Genomic DNA, 18015 nt, shown 5'->3' with positions numbered 1-18015 from the left:
GGGTTGCACAGTCCACACGACCAGGCCTGAGCTACTCAACTCAGACACTGGCAGCGAGATGGTCTTCCTGGGAATGCGGGTGTCTGGAGTGGGGCCACCGCCGTGGTACGAACAGGAGAGGGACCTGTTCTCGGTCCTCAGGAGGGTGGCCCTTCAGCGGGGCCTGCCAGGGGCACCGTGGTGAACCTCACCCAGACAAGAGTGGGCGCTCTGCGGCTGGCAGGGGCAGCCGGCGTGCGGTCCTCATTCTGGCCCCTGGCTAGTCCAGGCTGAGAGACCGCCTGTCTACCCCAGGGCCACGAGACGTACTCCTCAGCCAGCCCAGGCCTTGCCCCCGGGGCCCATCTGAGTCGTACTCTGCTCTAGACCGGCACTGAACCACTCGTGGGTGAGGGGCGGGCATCCTTGGGCTTTGGCCCTCAACACCTGCCCCAAGTCCACAGCAAACCGCCAGTCGTCAGGACTGTCCACATCAAGAGCCGAGTGCGGAGGCGGCACCAACACGTGTGGCCCGTGACCACGTGGCTGGGGTGGCACCAACACGTGTGGCCCATGACCACACCGGCTGAGGTAGAAAGGCGGCAGCTGAAAATCCAGTTTCCGGGAGGTCAGACGCAGGGAGCGGAGGAGAGAGGCTGAGCCGAGCCGAGCCGAGCCGCCCCACCTCACAGCCCTATCCCAGTGAGTGGCCCAGGCCACGCACACGTATATGCAACCAACCAGGCCTCTAGGCCAAGAGTGAGGCAGCGGGGAGTGGGGGTGAAGCCCCTTGGTGCTTCTGAACCCCAAATCAGGCAGAGTCAGCACCACCTGCGAACCCAGGTGCTGTGGCCTGTCCACACGGGGCCTTCCTTCCTGGGACGGCGCCCAGCAGGCTGCTCGCAGCTGGGGGGCTCGCCTGCCCTCCACAGTGAGCGACAGGCAGCAGGCAGGGGGTGGCAAAGGAAGAGGGCAAACGGCTTGGGTTTTATAAAGTCAAGGACATTTATTTCCTGAGGTCATGACACAGGAAGTCGACTCCCAGCCACAGGTGTGGTGCTGTCGGAGATGAAGGTCAGCGTGCTGACGGGCATGCTGGGTGGACCAGGATTACCTTGGTTTAGTGTTTGCGACGGCAGAGGCCTGTCCCAGAACAGATCTTGAACACACTGGGCGCCGACGGGCTGGAGAGGCGGCCGCTGGGGGCCGGGCCACGCCAGGCTTCACTGCGAGACCTCGGGGAGGGAGAGCGCCAACAACGGCGGAGGGGCCAGCCGCTGGGCCAGATCGAGGCTGACCGTCGTGTGGTTCAGCTCAGCAGGCTGGAGAGCGTTCTGCTGCTTGATCATTATCGTTTGGGGCCCCACGGGAGGGTCTTGGGGGCCACCTGAGCCCCGAAGCTGGGGAACTCCTCAGAGCTGCTCATATCGGGGGCCTGTGGAGAGGACATGGCCTCAGCAGGGCGAGCAGCTGCTGGGACAGCGGCCACCCTAGGACTGGGCCTGCAGCCCATCTGTGAGCCCTACCCCTGCACCCATGACTGACCTTCTCACTGGAGGCAGAGGTCCAGGGAGCGTCCCGCACCACAAAGCCTTTGGACGGAGCCTTGGACTCCTCGTGTGCGGGGGGCTTCATGTACACCTGGAGCGCCTCACTGTCCACCACGTCTGCCAGCTGCGGGAGCAGATGGGGCAGGGACAGAGCTCAGGCCCGACCCACGGCATGCCCATCAGCCTTCTCCAGGCACACTACCCACCCGCTCACCCCTGCACCTGCCCAAGCATGGCTCCGCTGTCACCCCAGCTCTCACTCACACCCCCTGCACATACAACCCCACTGCCACCCCAGTTCACACACCCCCTGCACCTGCACACACGACCCCGCTGTCACCTCAGCTCACTCACACCTCCTGCACCTGCATACACGACCCGCTGCCACCCCAGCTCTCACACACAACCCCTGCACCTGCACACACAGCTTGCTGCCACCTTAGTTCTTTCACACACATACACACACATACACATACACACACATACACATACACACACACACACACACACAGAGCTTTGCGGCCACCTCAGTTCTCACAGCCAGGCATTAGCCAGTCAGAACCGGGTCTCAGCACAGCTGGCTGCCTCACGGCCTCCAGGAAGCCTGCGCCCAGCACTCACATATTCCTCCTCCAGGTTGAGGATGTGGTCGATGGCTTCTTCCACGTTCTCAGGCAGCCCTGTCACAGTGACACAGTTGGGGTCTGGGGCTCCACTCTGCGGGAAACGGATGTCCACCTGGACACAACACTCAGGGTCAGCTGAAGGGGTCAGAACAAGGGCTCTGGGCAACACACCACCACCACAGGTCTGTGAGGACAAGGGCTGGGCACGTGCTGTGTGCATCGCAAGCCCAGCTCCAGTCTCCTGGGCGGGGAAGCCGCTGGGGAACCTGCCCCTCTTTCCCTGCTAGTGGTCCATTGTCTGCACTGACCAGCAGTGCCAGGCGTGGCATTCGCCTGCAGCCTATGGGAGGCTGGCCTCCCTCTTGGCTTTGTACAGCTGCCAGCTGCTATGGTGTGGGTACGGTATGCTCCAGGGTTCTCGTGCTGGACGCTTGGTCCCGCGTGGCAGTGAGAGTGGGGCGTGGTGGAGGGTGAGTGGCTGCAAACAGCAAGGCCCACTGCCTCACCCATGTACTTCCCTCAGGAGGCGACAGCCACGGGGCCTCACCAGGGCGGGCACTTTTCTACCAAGTGCCTGCCTCAGGTGTGTCACAGAAAAGGACACGGACAAAGGTGGCGAGTCCCCGGTGAGTGTGGGGACTCTCACCTTGAACTCATCCATGATCTTGCGGATGGCTTTGCCACGCGCGCCGATGATGCGGGCATGGACGCGGTGGTCCAGGGGGACATCCTCGGAAACCATCTGCTCAAGTTCGCCCACAATTTTCAAGATAGCGTCCCGGGCAGCTTCAGTATTTTTTTCGTACCCTGTGATGGTGATTTGGTCCTGGGGCTGGAAGAAGCGAGTACAGTCAGGGAGGAGGTGTAGGCCTACTGGGGGCCCAAGGACCAGCCCAGAGGAGAAAGCAGGAGCTGGCATCACCAAGGGGCTGACTTGGCAGTGACAGGTTAACAACGACCACACAGCGCCCGTCTCATCCCAAACATCGGCAAGAGACAGGTGAGTTTCAGCCTGGAAGAGACAGCACCCACTGGGACAAGGGGACACTGCAGACGTGGGCTGGGGCTTCAAGGCGGCTGGGACAAGGGGACATCGCAGACGTGGGCTGGGGCTTCAAGGCAGCTGGGACAAGGGGACATTGCAGACGTGGGCTGGGGCTTCAAGGCGGCTGGGACAAGGGGACATCGCAGACGTGGGCTGGGGCTTCAAGGCGGCTGGGACAAGGGGACATCGCAGACGTGGGCTGGGGATTCAAGGCGGCTGGAGTTGCGGAGGCGGCAGTGGGGGCGGGGGGGGGACGCCTCTGGTTCCCAGAGTCTCAGCAGGAGATCGGCATGCCACCACCTGTGGCTGCCACTCATTCACTCCCGTCGGCTCGGACCTCCTAGTCTCACACAGTGGACGCCACCTGGACTGCAGGAGCAGAGCAGACAGCTCACAGGATGCAGAAGGAAACGCACAGCCTCCGTGCAGCAGGAAGCTGCATCCGCAGGACTGAATTCCTCGCAGGGGACTAACAGAACTTGTGTCCATGAAGACAGCCTCCCCGGGCACTGCTGGACCCGACCATGTCTGCAGGGGAGCACAGTTCTCCCAGAACAAGCTGTGTGTGAATAACTGGAGGGGCAGGCATGTGGTGCTGCAGCAAGGTCACAGCTGGGGACACGCACGGCCCCTGCTGGAGAGCCTGGGTTCAAGTCTCAGCTCCATCACATCTGATCCAGCTCCTTGCTGATGTGTGCTCTGGGAGGCCCTGCCACTCACACGAGACACCTGTATTGAGGTCCAGGCTCCTGGCTTCGGCCTGGCTCAGCCCTGTATGCGTGGGCATTTGGGGAATGAACCAACAGATCTAAGATCAGTCTCTCTCTGCCTTTCAAATAAAAATGAAAATAACTAAATAAAAATTACAAGAAAAAGAAAAAAGGTGTGGTTTCTTCCCTTCTTGGTTCATTAGAATACCAATGAAAACAGTCAAATGTTAAATAGTGATTTAAGACTAAAGTTTAGAGCAAGCACTTAACATAATGTTTAAGATGGCAGCCAAGCGGCCGGCGCTGTGGCGTACTGGGATAAGCCTCCACCTGTGGTGCTGGCATCACATATGGGTGGCCGGTTCTAGTCCCGGCTGCTCTACTTCTGATCCAGCTCTCTGCTGTGCCCTGGGAAAGCAGCAGCAGATGCCCCAAGTCCTAGGGACCCTGCACCCACGTGGGAGACCTGGCTTTGGATGAGCCCAGCTCCAGCCGTTATAGTCACTTGGGAGAGTGAACCAGTGGATGAAGACTTCTCTGTCTCTCCCTCTCTCTTTAACTCTTAAGCAAATAAAATCTAAAAAAGCCAGTTAAAACACAGGTGTCTCACGTTGGACAGCCCGGGTGTGGTTCCTGGCTGCAGCTGCCTGCAAAAGGCAGATCCTGGCTCAGTGACGCTGCAGTGAGTGGGATCTTGTCACCCACACAGGAGGCCTGGATTATGGTCCTGGTCTCTCTCAAAACAAAAAACCAAAACCCTTCTAGTGAAAACCAGAGTGCTGGTATAAACTGCCAGAAACACAAGAGGCAGCCAGAAAGTAACACACAGGGAGGAGGCAGAGCAGGTTTTCTGAGCTGTGTTTCTCAAAGACTGCAAAGCCGGGAGGCCACTGCCGGCAGTGGGAGCGAGGGGTGCTCTACTGGGCTTCAGGACTGTGGCCACTGAAGCTGGGCTGGGACAGTCAGAGCCAGAAGAGAGGGGCGGGGGGTACCACCTGGGAGAGGGGGCTGTAATCAGAGCTGGCAGAGGGGGGCTGGGAGTACTGGGAGGGCTGGTCTGACCATGCATGTGCACGAACCAGCCAGAAAGAGACAGACCCAGGGTGTGAGGTGGGAGAGGCTGGCACTGCGATACGGGGACAACAGGTGGAGTTTTCCTGGTCCCTCTGAAAGTGCAGCAGTGTTTACCCTCTGCTGGCATCTCCTCCAGGGGCTGAGATGTAAGATACAGGCTGTCTCATGCCCACTCACCTCCTAGGATCCCTTGGAGCATTGTCAAGGGGACCCTGGTGACAGGTGACAAGTGTCACCTGGCAGGTGCACAGCTCAAGAAAGACCCAGCTGAAGCCCTGGCTCACCTGCCAGGAGTGACCAAGAGGCACAGAGAAAACTTGCCCAAGGCCTGGATGACACATGGCACAGAGAAGGCCTCAACCACCCCGTTGCACAGCCTAGCCTCGGGGACCTGCCACTCTGAAGTCAGCTCCGGCACCCCTGGGCAGGTCACGGATGGCCCTTCTGAACCGGACGGCTGTTCTTACCTGGGTGCCGTCATCCTTGTCAGGAAACTGGATGTTCACATCATGCTCCAAGCGGATCTGCGTGATCACGGCCCCCTTTCTCCCAATAATTTTGGGATGATATTTGGGATCTACAGTGATGCTCAGCTTAAAGCTCCTTAAGGCCTACAAGCGAAACGAGGGAGCGTGAGGCAGGCGGCTAGCACCCATGCTGACCATGCACTCAACGCCTCCTGGGTCCCAGAGCAAGACACCCAACTCGCTGCTGACCCATGGTTCTGCCCCGTTCACCTCCAAGCACCCACTCGAGTACACTTGATCACGCCACAGACGTATCAGTCAGTCTTCCTGCTGAGGACGGAGGTCAGAGCCACGTGCAGGAGGGCACGCTGGGCGCGCGCAGTGCGAGCCCTCGAGCTGGCTGCCTGGCACGTGTGAGTTAAGTCCTGCGTTCTCCAGGGCTGAGGCACAGCACCAGGGTCTGGACGTCCCCGGCTGGGGCCGGAGCTCAGCCCTGGCTGGAGAGGGGAGTGCAGAGCCTGCGAGGTACTGCAGGTTCCCGAGTGCTGCCCCGTGCCCAGGCTCTTCACATGCAACAGAAAACCAGGGGTCCCTCGGCGAAGTCACTCACCCGCTCCAGAACACCCCCTCCTCACTGCCAGAGAGGAAGCGGGCCCCAACCCTCCCAACCATGGGAGGCCACAGCCACCTGTGCTTGTGTTGCAGATGAGCACAAAGCCTGGCCTGAGGCCTGTGCTGGGCCTCCCGGCCTGCCTGTCCCAGATGGTCAGAGGAAGCTGAAGTAGCGTCCTTCCTAGCTTGGGGTTAAGAGAACTCGCACGTGAACACGGGAGTCCGGCTCACTCCACCACAAGCCCTCTGTACCCCAACTGCACCTCCTCGGTATTACCTCCAGCCACCCCACTCAGCTGGGCTGCTGGAGTCTTCAAGAACCCCCAAGCAGCGTTAAGTGCACCCAAGGCCGAGGGCCAGGGCTCTGAAGGGGGTCTCCTGGAGGGCAGCCCCCGCACTCACGCGGTCCTCCTGCTCGGCCTGCAGCTCCTTCACCCGCTCCAGGAGCCCCGCCTTGGCCCGGTCTAGGTTTGCGGCAAGGCCAGTGATGGCGATGATGTCAGACTGCAGCTCAGGTGCCGGAACGTGGATGTTCACCTGTGTGGAGACAGCAGCGCTCATGTTGCCGTGACCCAGGACATGGTCACAGGCTGGGCACCCAGAGGGAAGACAAATGACAGTCACGCACCATGGAGACCTGGGGAGCATTCAAGTTAGAGCAGAGTAGGGGGTATTAATGTCACTCAGAGCAGGGGACATCGGTGTCACTCAGAGGAGGTGACACCAGTGTCAGAGCAGGGGAGGCAGAGTGACGGGCTGGCAAGAACGCCGGGCCCGGGAGCAGGCCACGGGCACCAGACCGACGACCGTCGAGCAGAACCCACTCCCGACCACAGTTCCAGGTTAAGTCTACCTCAAACTCGTCCATCATCTTGCGGATCCCGCTGCCCTTCTGCCCAATGATGTAGCGATGGAGGTCAAAGGGTACCTCTACTTCGATGGTGACAGGAACCAGTGCCTGGGGAAGACGGTTGTGCTCAGGCCCTGTGTGCAGTCCTGTGACCCTGCAGGCTCACAGGGGAAGGGCCCTGAAGAGAATGACCGTGTATTTCTAGAACCTTCTGTCTGCATGTCTGGCTGACGACACCACCCGGACTTTTTAAATCATGAAGAATCAAAAAGCAACAGGAACTGGGCTTTGGTCTTGCTGGGAGAGACTCAGCCCTCCACGTCAGACTCTCGTATCGCGGCAGGCCCCAGACACCCCTGACTCCTGGCACAATGCTGACTTGCGTCACCAGGCACTCTCCCGCTCTGACACACACGGTTTGCCTGTCACTCGTCTCTCCAGGACAACAGACTGCGCTCAGCGACCCCTCTGCAGGAGGTCCTCTGAGCTGTGTGCTCACACTGAAATGCTGAGGCCCACCGACTGCTGATGGACGGGCAGCTACCCAGCCCCAGGGAGGGCACAGAGGGCCCAACCCACCTCTAGGGCTTCCTTGGCCGCCTCACACTTCTCCTTCCGGCCGGAGATGGTGATGATGTCGCACCTCCGCGGAGAGCCAGGCTCTGCCTCCCTGGTGTCTCTCCCCTCCCCAGACTCTTCACCGTTCTCCTGGACGGCTGGCTCCATGCTGTGAACTAGGGAGAAAGGGCAAGTAACTCTGTGGCGCCTGTCACTGGCAGAAGTCAACATATGTTTGCTGCCTACTGTGTACCAGGCAGGGAGGGGAGTAAGACCCTCATCCTTCACCCGGAAAACCAGCCACCAGCAGCCCCGGTGGGACAGCTGCCAGGTGCCTGAGGGAGAGCAGGGCAGGCTGCGACACGTGGTGGTCCAGGAGGGGAGAGGCCAGGATGAGGAAGGAGCCACGTCCGCAGCACAGGGAAACAGTGGGAGGGGCTCCTGCGGGCACGACAGCCAGCACTGGAATGAAAACCAACTCCTGGGCAGCACTCAGCCGTGGAGGAGGACTGACGCCAGGGTCCACAGGAGCGGCGAGTGCGTACACACGACAGCCCCAAGCCATCGTGCCGTGCACTGGCTGGGACCTAGCAGGACTGAGTGTGAGCAGTGTGCCATGGTCAGGGAGAGCACGTGGTCCCCAGGAAACACCCACACACGCAGAAATTACAGCCACGTGTGCGAGGGGAAGGTGCACCTTCATGCTGTGCTGTGTAATGTGCAGGTATGAAATGCCATCACGACCTAAGTGGGTGCAGTGCCACCTCGTGAGACTGGATCTCTGTGACAAGGGACAGCAGCTCCCCCAGGAAACCCACCAGACACCTGCACAATGCCCTCAGGCCGGTCACTAACCACAGCCACCTGACCTCGCAGACATGGCCTCAGGGACATGGGGTGAGGAGTGAGGAGGCCGCTCTGCCAGGGCTGGGGAGGCTCCTCGGGGCAGGCACAAGGTACGCCGAGAAACAGCACACTGCACTCAGCACTCCTGCAGCCAAGACGTCGCAGGCTCCTTCCTCTGCTGTGGCCTGGCCACCCACATGCGGCTGCCCCCTACTAGCTGCGCACATGCGCACACATACACACAGCCCCCCCCAGCACCCTCCAAACACGCACAGCATGAACACCATGTGTATATATACAGCAGCCTCCACACACGTGTGCACAAACACAGCACCTTGTCTTCCTGTGACAGCACCCATCTTTTAGAGACCAGCAGTTCTGGGATACGCGGCGGGCGTCCAGCCAAGTGTGGTCACTGGGAGCGGGGAGAGCAGTCTGCCCACCCCAGTCTCCTTTGCACAGAGGCAGCAGGGACCCACCTGGGTTCTCCTCTCTATCAGGGAACTTAATTTGAACGTTGTAATCCCGAGTGATCTGTTGGATTCTGGAGCCCTTGGGGCCCATGACAGCCCGGTGGAACTTCTGGGGTATGGCACACTCGAGTGTCACCTGGGCCTCCTGAGCGCACAGGGAAGAAGAAGAGCAAAGTTGCATCCTGGGGTCGGCTTCTGCCCTCCCTCCCTCCCTCCCATCAGGGCGTGCACCACCATGCCACAGCTGAGGGGGACGCTGGGCTCAGGTGCACGGGGCGGGGCGGGGCGGGTCAGGGAGGTGCGACTGCAGGGGCACTTGCTGAGGCCAGAATCTGCCTACAGACGCAGGAGGACGGACCCTCACCCTGCGGCAGCTTCAGGGCAAGGAACAGAGGAAGCCCCCAGGCTGCTTTAGAGAAAGCAACACACCTCGACACCTCTCCAGGGGACTCCCACCCCACCCTACCGTCAGAGAGGGCCACAGCCCAGGACCCCTGGACACCTACCAGGTCCTCAATGATCTCCTGGATGCGCCTCTTGGCCGCCTCCACGCAGTCCTTGGCGCCCTTGAGGGTGACTTTGTCGCTCTGCGTGCCGGAGCGCGGGAAGCTGACCATCACCCCGCCGTACTCTTCAGCTATCTCCCGCAGGACCTGGCCTCTGCGGATGACGAAGTGGCGGTGGTGCCTGGGGTCCACCAGCATGTGCTCTTCCACCACGTTGTCCAGGCTCTCGATCAGCGCCTCCAGCTCCTTCTGAGCCTCCCGCACGGCATCCTCCTTCCCGATGATGGTGATCAGGTCCTGGTCCTTGTCCTCGGCCGCAGGGAAGATGATGCGGGCTCCAGTGCTGTCACGCACCTTGCGGATTTTGCCACCACCTTTGCCAATGAGGAACTTGTGGTATTCCGGCTTGGCGCGGATGTCAACCGTGAAGCTCTTTGTTTGCTGCAAAAACGAATCCTGTGGCTGTTGGCAGCTGGCCTGGCACCAGCCGGCTGGGCCACAGAGCAGGAGAGGCACCTACACCTCTCCCCAGGCAGGGAGGGGGTGCAGGAGGGTGCCAGGATGCTGAAGCTCACACAGACCAAGCCTGGCCCTGCCTGAACCTCTGCAAGCTACTCTTTTTTTTCCCCTTTTTTTTGACAGGTAGAGTTATAGACAGTGGGAGAGAGAGACAGAGAGAAAGGTGTTCCTTCCAAATGGCCACTACAGCTGGCGCTGTGCTGATCCGAAACCAGGAGCCAGGTACCTCCTCCCAGTCTCCCATGTGGGTTCAGGGGCCCAAACATTTGGGCCATCCTCCCTCCACTGCCCTCCCGGGCCACAGCATAGAGCTGGACTGGAAGAGGGGCAGCCGCGACTAGAACCCAGCGCCCATATGAGACGCGGCACCACAGGCCAAGGATTAGCCAAGTGAGCCACGGAGCCAGCCCCTTTTTTTCCCTTTTAAAGACCAGGAGTCAGCAGCTCCATCCTGGTCTGCAGTGTGAGTGGCAGGGGACCAAGCATGCGGGCCACCATCCGTTGGCTTCTCAGGTGCAGTAGCAGAGCTGGATCGGAAGTGAAGCAGTGGTGGCTTTACCTGCTCCACTTGACACCAGCCCCTCCAGGCTACTCTTGATCTGCTCAGATGTGCTGGAGGGCGGGGTGCAAGGGCCAGGGCCCCGGCCTGGGACTTCCAGACCACTCATGCAGCTGCTCCTCCCCGTCCTCTCTTCCTCCCGAGTGCTGCAGGTCATCGCCGGCGAGAAAGGGGCAGCTCAGAGACAGACAAGCCAACCACGCTCACAGTCGGGGCAGAAAGCCCTCAGCTCCCCCGAGAGCACGAGGCCCTTGATGACACCAAGGCCCAGGCAAGGATTGGATGCTGCAACCCCACGAAGAACGCAGCGGGCCAGGCTGCTCCCGAGACGCCTGGCTCTTCTGGACCTGGGCCCTGGTTCCCAGGCGGGAGGACAGAGGACAAGTGTCTGCCAGTGCAACACGAAGCACCTGGGTCCTCAGTGCCGGATTCACCAAGCCGCTGGTCTTCACAGTACAGACAGCGACAGTTTGGAGAAGATACCACAGAGCCTAGAAATGCAAGGGTGGGGCCAGCGCCGTGGCTCACGTGGTTAATCCTCTGCCTGCGGCGCCAGATTCCATATGGGTGCCGGGTTCTAGTCCCGGTTGCTCCTCTTCCAGTCCAGCTATCTGTGGCCCGGGAAGGCAGTGGAGGATGGCCCAAGTGCTTGGGGCCCTGTACCCACATGGGAGACCAGGAGGAAGCACCTGTCACCTGGCTCCTGGCTTCGGATCGGTGTAGCTCTGGCCGTAGTGGCCATCTGGGGGTTGAACCAACAGAAGGAAGACCCTTCTCTCTGTCTCTTTCTCACTGTCTAACTCTGTCAAATTAAAAAAAAAAAAAAAAAAAGAAAGAAAGAAAAAGAAAGAAATGCAAGGGTGGCCAAGACTGCCAACATCACACACTCTCGAGGAGAGCAGACACTGAGAGTCTGGGCCCTCCCACCTGCACCCCATGTGACAGCAGACAGGGGCTCTGCTCACAGGTGATGTGACTCTTACAGACGCAGCTACCACAGCCAGCAGGCACCTCCGTGCAGCGCACTCTCACCAAGCAAGGCCAGCTTACAAAACCCAATGGGACCAACATGAAACACCAGTGAAGACTTGAAGGCCTAAATCACTGAGATCTTTAGGTTAGCTCAGAATAAAAATCCAAGAACTGACAGAGCCAGAAGGTGCAGAGAGGTGCGGGAGCTGAGCAGCCAAGGTGGTCTCCGCGTGCGGAAGACACAGCCAGAGGACGCCCCACGCTCCGCTTCCGTGGCTCTGCAAAGCGAGCCCCACAGAGCCTGCGGGGTTCTGGGGTGGACAGACACAAACAGACTCCAGGGCGTTTTGACAACGGAATCCAGCAACGCAGTGCAGAATTCTGACTGCAGTGGCGGCCACAGAAGGGCTCATCTTGCTGTCAGTCACACTTTACTCCCCCTGCCCCCAGTTTCCCTCACGTGGCACCTGGACCGTGAAAGGCCCTTCTGTCATGGAAAGCCAACGTCACATTAAAAAAAAAAAGTCAGTCCCTGAAGTGCCCCAAAGGACTCTGGATTTCCCGCCATGAGAAGAGCCCAGGCTTCCCAGCAGACACTCCTAACCAGCCCTCCTCCCCCCCGCTAGGGCCAGGGGCTCACCTTCTCCTCGGCCAGGTGCAGCAGCTGCTTCCTGGCCTTCTCTACGTCTGAGGAAGGGCCCCTGATGACAACCGTGTCGCTGCCAGAGCCTTCCACGGGGAAGTGGATGTGGACACCACCGCACTCCTCCATGATGGAGCGGATCAGGCGGCCCTTAGTGCCGATGAGGGAGTTGTGCAGCTTGGCCGGGATGGAGACTTCCACCTCGGCTATGTTGGCCTGAAACCAGACAGACGGGAAGAAGGGAGTCACATCAGTGTGGCAAGAACGGGCCAGAGAAACAGCGCCGACACAGCCGGGAAGAACGGGGCGCTTCCTCAGGCAGCTCTGGGGAAACTTCCTATCACAGCAAAGATTCTGCGTCCAACCAACAGGGACTAAACTCACGGCCTACTGGAAACAGCAAGTAAACACGAGAGCCCAAGGGTTGCCACGCCCCTGCGCAGCACAGAGAGCAAGGAGACGGCTGGCAGCCGGGGCCCAGGGACGATGACAGGAAGCGGTGTCCGTGCTTAGCAGCTGGGAGGGACACCAGACACCAGACAGTGCTCAAGAGGCTCTCGCCTCAGGGATGGGAAATACCTGCTCTGATCCCGTCTATTAACCTCGGAAGTCAGAGCCTCATTTATCTGAAAGGCAGAATGACACACAGCAGTCAGGTCTTCTGTGTGTCGGGTCACTCTCCACATGGCTGCAACAGCCAGGGTGAAGCCAGGCCTCCCCCGGGGGCCATCTTCCGCTGCCCTCCCAGGAGTGTTGGCAGGGAGCTGCTTCAGAAGCAGAGCAGCTAGGACATGAACCGGCGCTCTGATTCAGCTTAACCAGTGGTGCCACAACACTGGGCTGGGAGCAAACTTTCAGAGTGACTTGACAAAGCTCAAAACTGTCGACGGAATGCACAAACAGCTAAACAAAGCAAATACCCCCGCCAGACACGCATGCAGAGCAACACACTGTGAGTGGAGGAACACGGGCTGTGGCCTAGAAGACCCAGGGGCAGGGGCAGGGGCCACAGCCCGGCCACGTGGACGAGCACCGAATGAGACTGTCTTTTTAACCATGTGGCAAAGGAAAAGACCGAACGTGCTAACGCTGAGGAGAGAACCCTCTCAGATACCACAGGAAACCACCGAATTCACAGAAACCCGAGGGAAAACACCCCCGCCCCATTCTAATCAGAGAGCCACCGGGAAAGGCAGGACAGCCTGTACCCCAGAACTGGCGTGACCAGAAAACACAAAGCAACAGCAACCCGAATCTCCCCAGCGTGATGAGAAGACATCCAAGAAGCTCAGGAAGAAAACGACACAGATGCACAAGCTGCGGGCAGTGGGAGCCTCGGTCCTGGTGGAAGCAGCAACCTGGACAACCACCTGCGGCAGACGAGGGGAAAGCTTGGAACCTGCCCCGGCTCTAACTCCAGCTTCCTGCTATCATGAACCTGGGAGGCAGAGGCCAGTGCTCAAGTAATTGTGTTCCTGTCACCTACGCAGGAGAAATGAATTGAGTTCCTGGCTCCTTAGGCCTCAGCCCAGTCTTGGCTGCCGTGGAAATTTTGGGAGTAAACCAGGAGTGGGAGCTCTGTGTATATCTCCCTTTCTCTCTTTCAGATAAACAAAATACAAGTAAGAAATAAAAAAAGAAGCAAAGGAGCCAGTGCTATGGCACAGCAGGTAAAGCTACTACTTGGGGTGCCAGCATCCCACATGGGTGTTGGTTCAAGTGCCAGCTGCTCCACTTCTGATCCAGCTCCCTGCTAACGTGCTTGGGAAAACAGCAGAGGATGGCCCAAATGCTCAGGCCCCTGCTCCCTTGTGGGAGACCTGGATGAAGCTCCTGGCTCTTGCCTGGCCCAGCCCTGGCCCTGGCCCAGGAGTGAACCAGTGGAGGAAGACCTTTCTCTCTGTGTCTCCCTTTCCCTCTCTCTCCCTGAAACTCTGCCTTTCAAATATATAAAATAAATCTTTACAAAAAAGAAAAATTAAAGAAGCTTCTAGACATTTAAATACAAAGCAGAATTAACCAGCAGCAGACACACCTTCTGGACAGAGCAGAACTGGAAATACAGATCTGCGGAAGGAGCGAAGTGCTCTGGAGATGCTCAATTCACAGATTATTTTGCTAAGGGTCTAATTAAAAAAAAAAAATAACAAAAGTGATAAAAGAATATTCCCCACAGGGTCTAAAACACATCAAAGATAAAAAGTGTGGCCAACAGCACGGAGGGAGGGGAAGGGGCACACTGTTTCAGGCTGGAGACAGCGTCAAGCGGCAGAGGGACGCTTCCTGAGCAACAGAAAAAAGAGGATGAAACATTTTCAACTCGAAAGCAAAGCACAGAAAGAGCGAAGAGAGAACTAAGTAGATGCGACAAACAGAAAGCCAAGAGCAACATGGCAGACCCAGGAGCTGGCCTGGGAGGGGAGGGGCGCAGAACTTCTGTCTGAAGACGGATGAGGTGGTGGCTGCCATGGACTTCGAACACACTCACTGCCACCAATGCACATGGAGAAGAGCCAAGATGGGAGGTGCTATTACCTGTATCTCACCACAATGAAAAAATGTGACCAAGTCAATCTGATCACATTTGTTACATATCTGTGTAATAAGCAGAACTAGGGGACACGTAACAGAATACAAACACAAATCAGTTAGATGCAAGCATCCATGCACAAGGCAGAGACGCAACTTAAAGTCAAGCTTCTGAACATCAGAAAAAGGGAGATTTCGGAGCAAGGAGTACTTGCAGGGGCCAAGGCTCATTTCACGATGACACGTGTCACACACGCCACACCAGTACAGGCAGGAATTCAATGAGTGAAACAGGAAACCCCTTGAAGGCCACTACTGACCAAGCACGCACAGAGACGAGCAGTCCACGTGCAGGCGGACGCAGCTCGGACAGAGCGCACACCACCACGTGCTGCCTTGCGTGCAGGCTAGAGCACAAAGGTCCCAAGGTGTCTGCCGTGGGAACAAATCCACGGAGCACACACGTCAGTCAGGCGCAGCCTACTGCATGGTCACTTCTTACGAACCAAGGGCAACACCAAGCACCTTCACAGATGCTGATTTCCACGGGGCATAAAATTGAGCAGAAAGATGACGAACGCACAACGCCCACGTGACTGCCACGGGGTCACTTTGTGTGCCGCGCTGGCTGGGAGACCCCTGATTACCAGGTCTTTCTGGATGGACAGGATCCGACTGCGGGCAGCTTCACAGTTGGCACGCTTGCCCGTGATGACGATGGTCTCGGAGTTGCTGTTCTCTGCGGGAAGGTCAATCTTGGTGTTGCTCTCCTCGCGAATCTACAGGGGAAGATGCGGATGAGGAGCTAACCAGAGTCTCCCACAACTGAGACCCCAGGAGCACGGGCTGGAGCGATCTGCACCCAACAGGCGCAGGGCTTGCAAGGACAGCCCCGACTCAGGGACAAGCTGGTCACCTTCTTGATGTTTGCACCTCCTTTGCCAATGATGTTCTTGTGGAACTGCTTGAAGATCGGAACAGAAATCGAATAGCTGTTTTCCACCTTGAAGACAAACAGGAAGCCACGATGAGCAGCCCGAGCCGCTCCGTCCCCGAGGGCAGTGCATTCACAGCCGTGGCCCATCACCAGGGCAACAGCTGACTGACCGCGCACGTCTAACCTGAAGCAGTCAAGTCTGGCTAGGCCAAGGGGAGGCACGCAGGAGCAGGTCACAGTGCCAGGAGACCCTCCCACCTCCTCAGGGCACTCAGCAACCACACTGAGGCCCCATGAGCAACCGTGCAAACATGCAGCGACTGGTGGCCTCCCTGCTAATCACTCTTCCACACGGTCAAGCCTTTATCCATTTCAGCTTTTTAGAAAATAATGTCAACAAATGACTCCATTCCACTCGTGTTCTCTCCCTCCTCACTGGATGGACAGACCCTCTAGGGACCTAAAGACCCAAAAGGCAGCAAGGTGCCCTGCCGTGGGGAAGGCGGAAGCTCCAGCTAAACCTCGCCAACACTGTTTCCGGACAAGCACTGCCACTCCGAAGCTGGGACAGCAGCCGCCCCGCCCGCCACAAGGCCCGGAGCGTCTCCCCACCAGATCCGCCACCATCTTCTGCATGTACTTGGTGCACTTCTCCACCTCGTTCTTGGGCCCTCTGAGTTGAACGATGTCACTTTTTTGTGCTGGGTCTGGAAAGTTGATGATAACCTAGAACGAGTCACCAGGAGGCCACACCCATCACCGGGAAGGACTGGATCCAGAACACTGCACTTTCCCGAGTGAGGGCACCTCCAGAGGGGCCGTGGCATGTGTTTGGGAGAGCTTTACCTCTGGGAATTTGTCACGAATTTCACGGATCCGCTCTCCCTTCTGCCCAATGATTGTGCGATGAAATCTCTGCTCAATGATTAGATCCTTGGTTCGCTCATTTTCCTACAAATATAATTAAGGTAGATGTTATCGTCATCCCCAGCCCCTTCCCTGCCTGGGAAAGCCCAGATGCCATCCAGCAGCAAGTGAGAGGCCTGGTGCACCTTGCAAGCACCCCCAAGAGCTACAGGTCCCCAGGCCATCCAAGAGTGTCCCTCACAGCACATCTGCTCTCTGCGGTCATGTGATGCTTCCCATGGAACTGACCCTTCAATCAACAGTGCTGTCTTGGTAGCGGCAATTAGCAACCTACCCAGCTCTTCTGTTCTGACAAGAACTAGAGGTGAGCTTGCCTTTTTTTTTTTTTTTTTAAAGATTTATTTATTTATTTCAAAGTCAGAGTTACACAGAGAGAAGAGAGGCACAGAGAGAGAGGGAGAGAGAGAGAGAGAGAGAGAGATGTCTTCCATCCGATGGTTTACTCCCCAGATGGCTGCAATGGCCGGAGCTGTGCCGATCTGAAGCCAGGAGCTACGAGTTTCTTCTAGGTCTCCCACGTGGGGGCTGAAGGACTTTGGGCCATCTTCTACTGCTTTCCCAGGCCACAGCAGAGAGCTGGATTGGAAGTGGAGCAGACAGGTCTCGAACCCGTGCTCATATGGGATGCCGGTGCTTTGCTTCAGGCCAGGGCATTAACCTGTTGTGCCAAAGCACTGGCCCCAAGCTCGCTCTTCTACCGAGAGGCAAAACACTCTGCTCACAGGTAGAGATCCCTCCTGAACACAAGGTATGCCCCAACTACCTTCCCTGTGTGACCATGTGGCACAGCAGGGAAAACCACGATGTGCAATGTCAGTGTCCTCTGCTTCCGATCCAGCTCCCTGCTTAGGGCCTGGGAAAAAGCACCAGAAGACGGCCCAAGTGTTTGGGGCCCTGCACCTGCGTGGGAGACCCAGAGGAAGCTCCTGGCTCTGGCCTGGCTCAGTGCTGATCACTGTAGCCATCAGGAGAGTGAACTAGTAGATGGACGCGCATGCGTTCTCTCTCTCCATGACTCCTTTAAATAAATAAACAAAATCTTAAAAAAGAAAAGAACAGACTGTTTCAGCACAGGGCACGGAATCCACCTGCAGATTTCATTAAGATGACAGAAGTGACACAGAACAGTGCCAGGGGCTAAGGGGAGCACGGCCGGCTGACCAGACTGCAACAGGACTCCAGGCCACAGTGGCATCTGGGTGACAGAGAGGGTTCAGCACAAGATACAGCAAGGCCCATGTACGGGTTCATCAGGACGTGCTTGGCCCACATGCTGCGCTGACCCAGAACCCTGGGCCCTGCTCCTCACCTCGCCATTTTTATTTCTTTATTTAATTGAGAGGCAAAGAGACACGAGACAGCAGAGCTCCCATCTGCGGGTTCACTCCCCAGAAACCCACAGTGGCAATGGTTGGGCCATGTTTAAGCTCGTAACTGGGAACCCAATCCAGGTCTCCACAGGGTGTCAGCAACGCCATCACTGAGTAGCCAGCGCTGCCTTCAAGGGCCAACACCAGCAAGAGGCTGGAGTCAGGTTCCAGAGGTGGCCGTGACAGCTTGACCACTGTGCTGAAGGCCTGTCCGCCTACCCCACTTCTGCCTGTGCAGGCTGTGTAAAGGTGCCCCAGGAGTC

The 18015-nt window shown here is 58.0% G+C and overlaps 1 protein-coding gene across 9 annotated transcripts in view; it reads right to left on the bottom strand.

The window, feature by feature from the left end:
- Nucleotides 1-960: 960 nt before the first annotated feature.
- HDLBP (high density lipoprotein binding protein) overlaps nucleotides 961-18015 on the bottom strand; it is a 75094-nt gene continuing 58039 nt past the window's right edge. For all 9 annotated transcript variants that reach the window (XM_008252172.4, XM_089328792.1, XM_070069918.1 and 6 more), the window contains 15 exons: nucleotides 16302-16406; nucleotides 16068-16181; nucleotides 15435-15521; nucleotides 15166-15297; nucleotides 11987-12205; nucleotides 9297-9737; nucleotides 8797-8935; nucleotides 7493-7647; nucleotides 6917-7021; nucleotides 6466-6600; nucleotides 5452-5595; nucleotides 2802-2987; nucleotides 2151-2267; nucleotides 1525-1653; nucleotides 961-1414 (listed from right to left, as the gene is read on the bottom strand). In XM_008252172.4, the coding sequence (XP_008250394.1) occupies nucleotides 1328-1414; nucleotides 1525-1653; nucleotides 2151-2267; nucleotides 2802-2987; nucleotides 5452-5595; nucleotides 6466-6600; nucleotides 6917-7021; nucleotides 7493-7647; nucleotides 8797-8935; nucleotides 9297-9737; nucleotides 11987-12205; nucleotides 15166-15297; nucleotides 15435-15521; nucleotides 16068-16181; nucleotides 16302-16406 (2295 nt within the window). In that variant the 3' untranslated portion in view covers nucleotides 961-1327. The remainder of the gene's footprint in view (nucleotides 1415-1524; nucleotides 1654-2150; nucleotides 2268-2801; nucleotides 2988-5451; nucleotides 5596-6465; nucleotides 6601-6916; nucleotides 7022-7492; nucleotides 7648-8796; nucleotides 8936-9296; nucleotides 9738-11986; nucleotides 12206-15165; nucleotides 15298-15434; nucleotides 15522-16067; nucleotides 16182-16301; nucleotides 16407-18015) is intronic.

This window comes from Oryctolagus cuniculus, chromosome 3 (genome assembly GCF_051225735.1).
Source record: "Oryctolagus cuniculus isolate XC-2025 breed Fujian yellow rabbit chromosome 3, ASM5122573v1, whole genome shotgun sequence".
Lineage (NCBI taxonomy): Eukaryota > Metazoa > Chordata > Mammalia > Lagomorpha > Leporidae > Oryctolagus > Oryctolagus cuniculus.
Note: the sequence above shows the minus strand (reverse complement) of the source record. Positions and strands in the feature narration are given on the sequence as shown.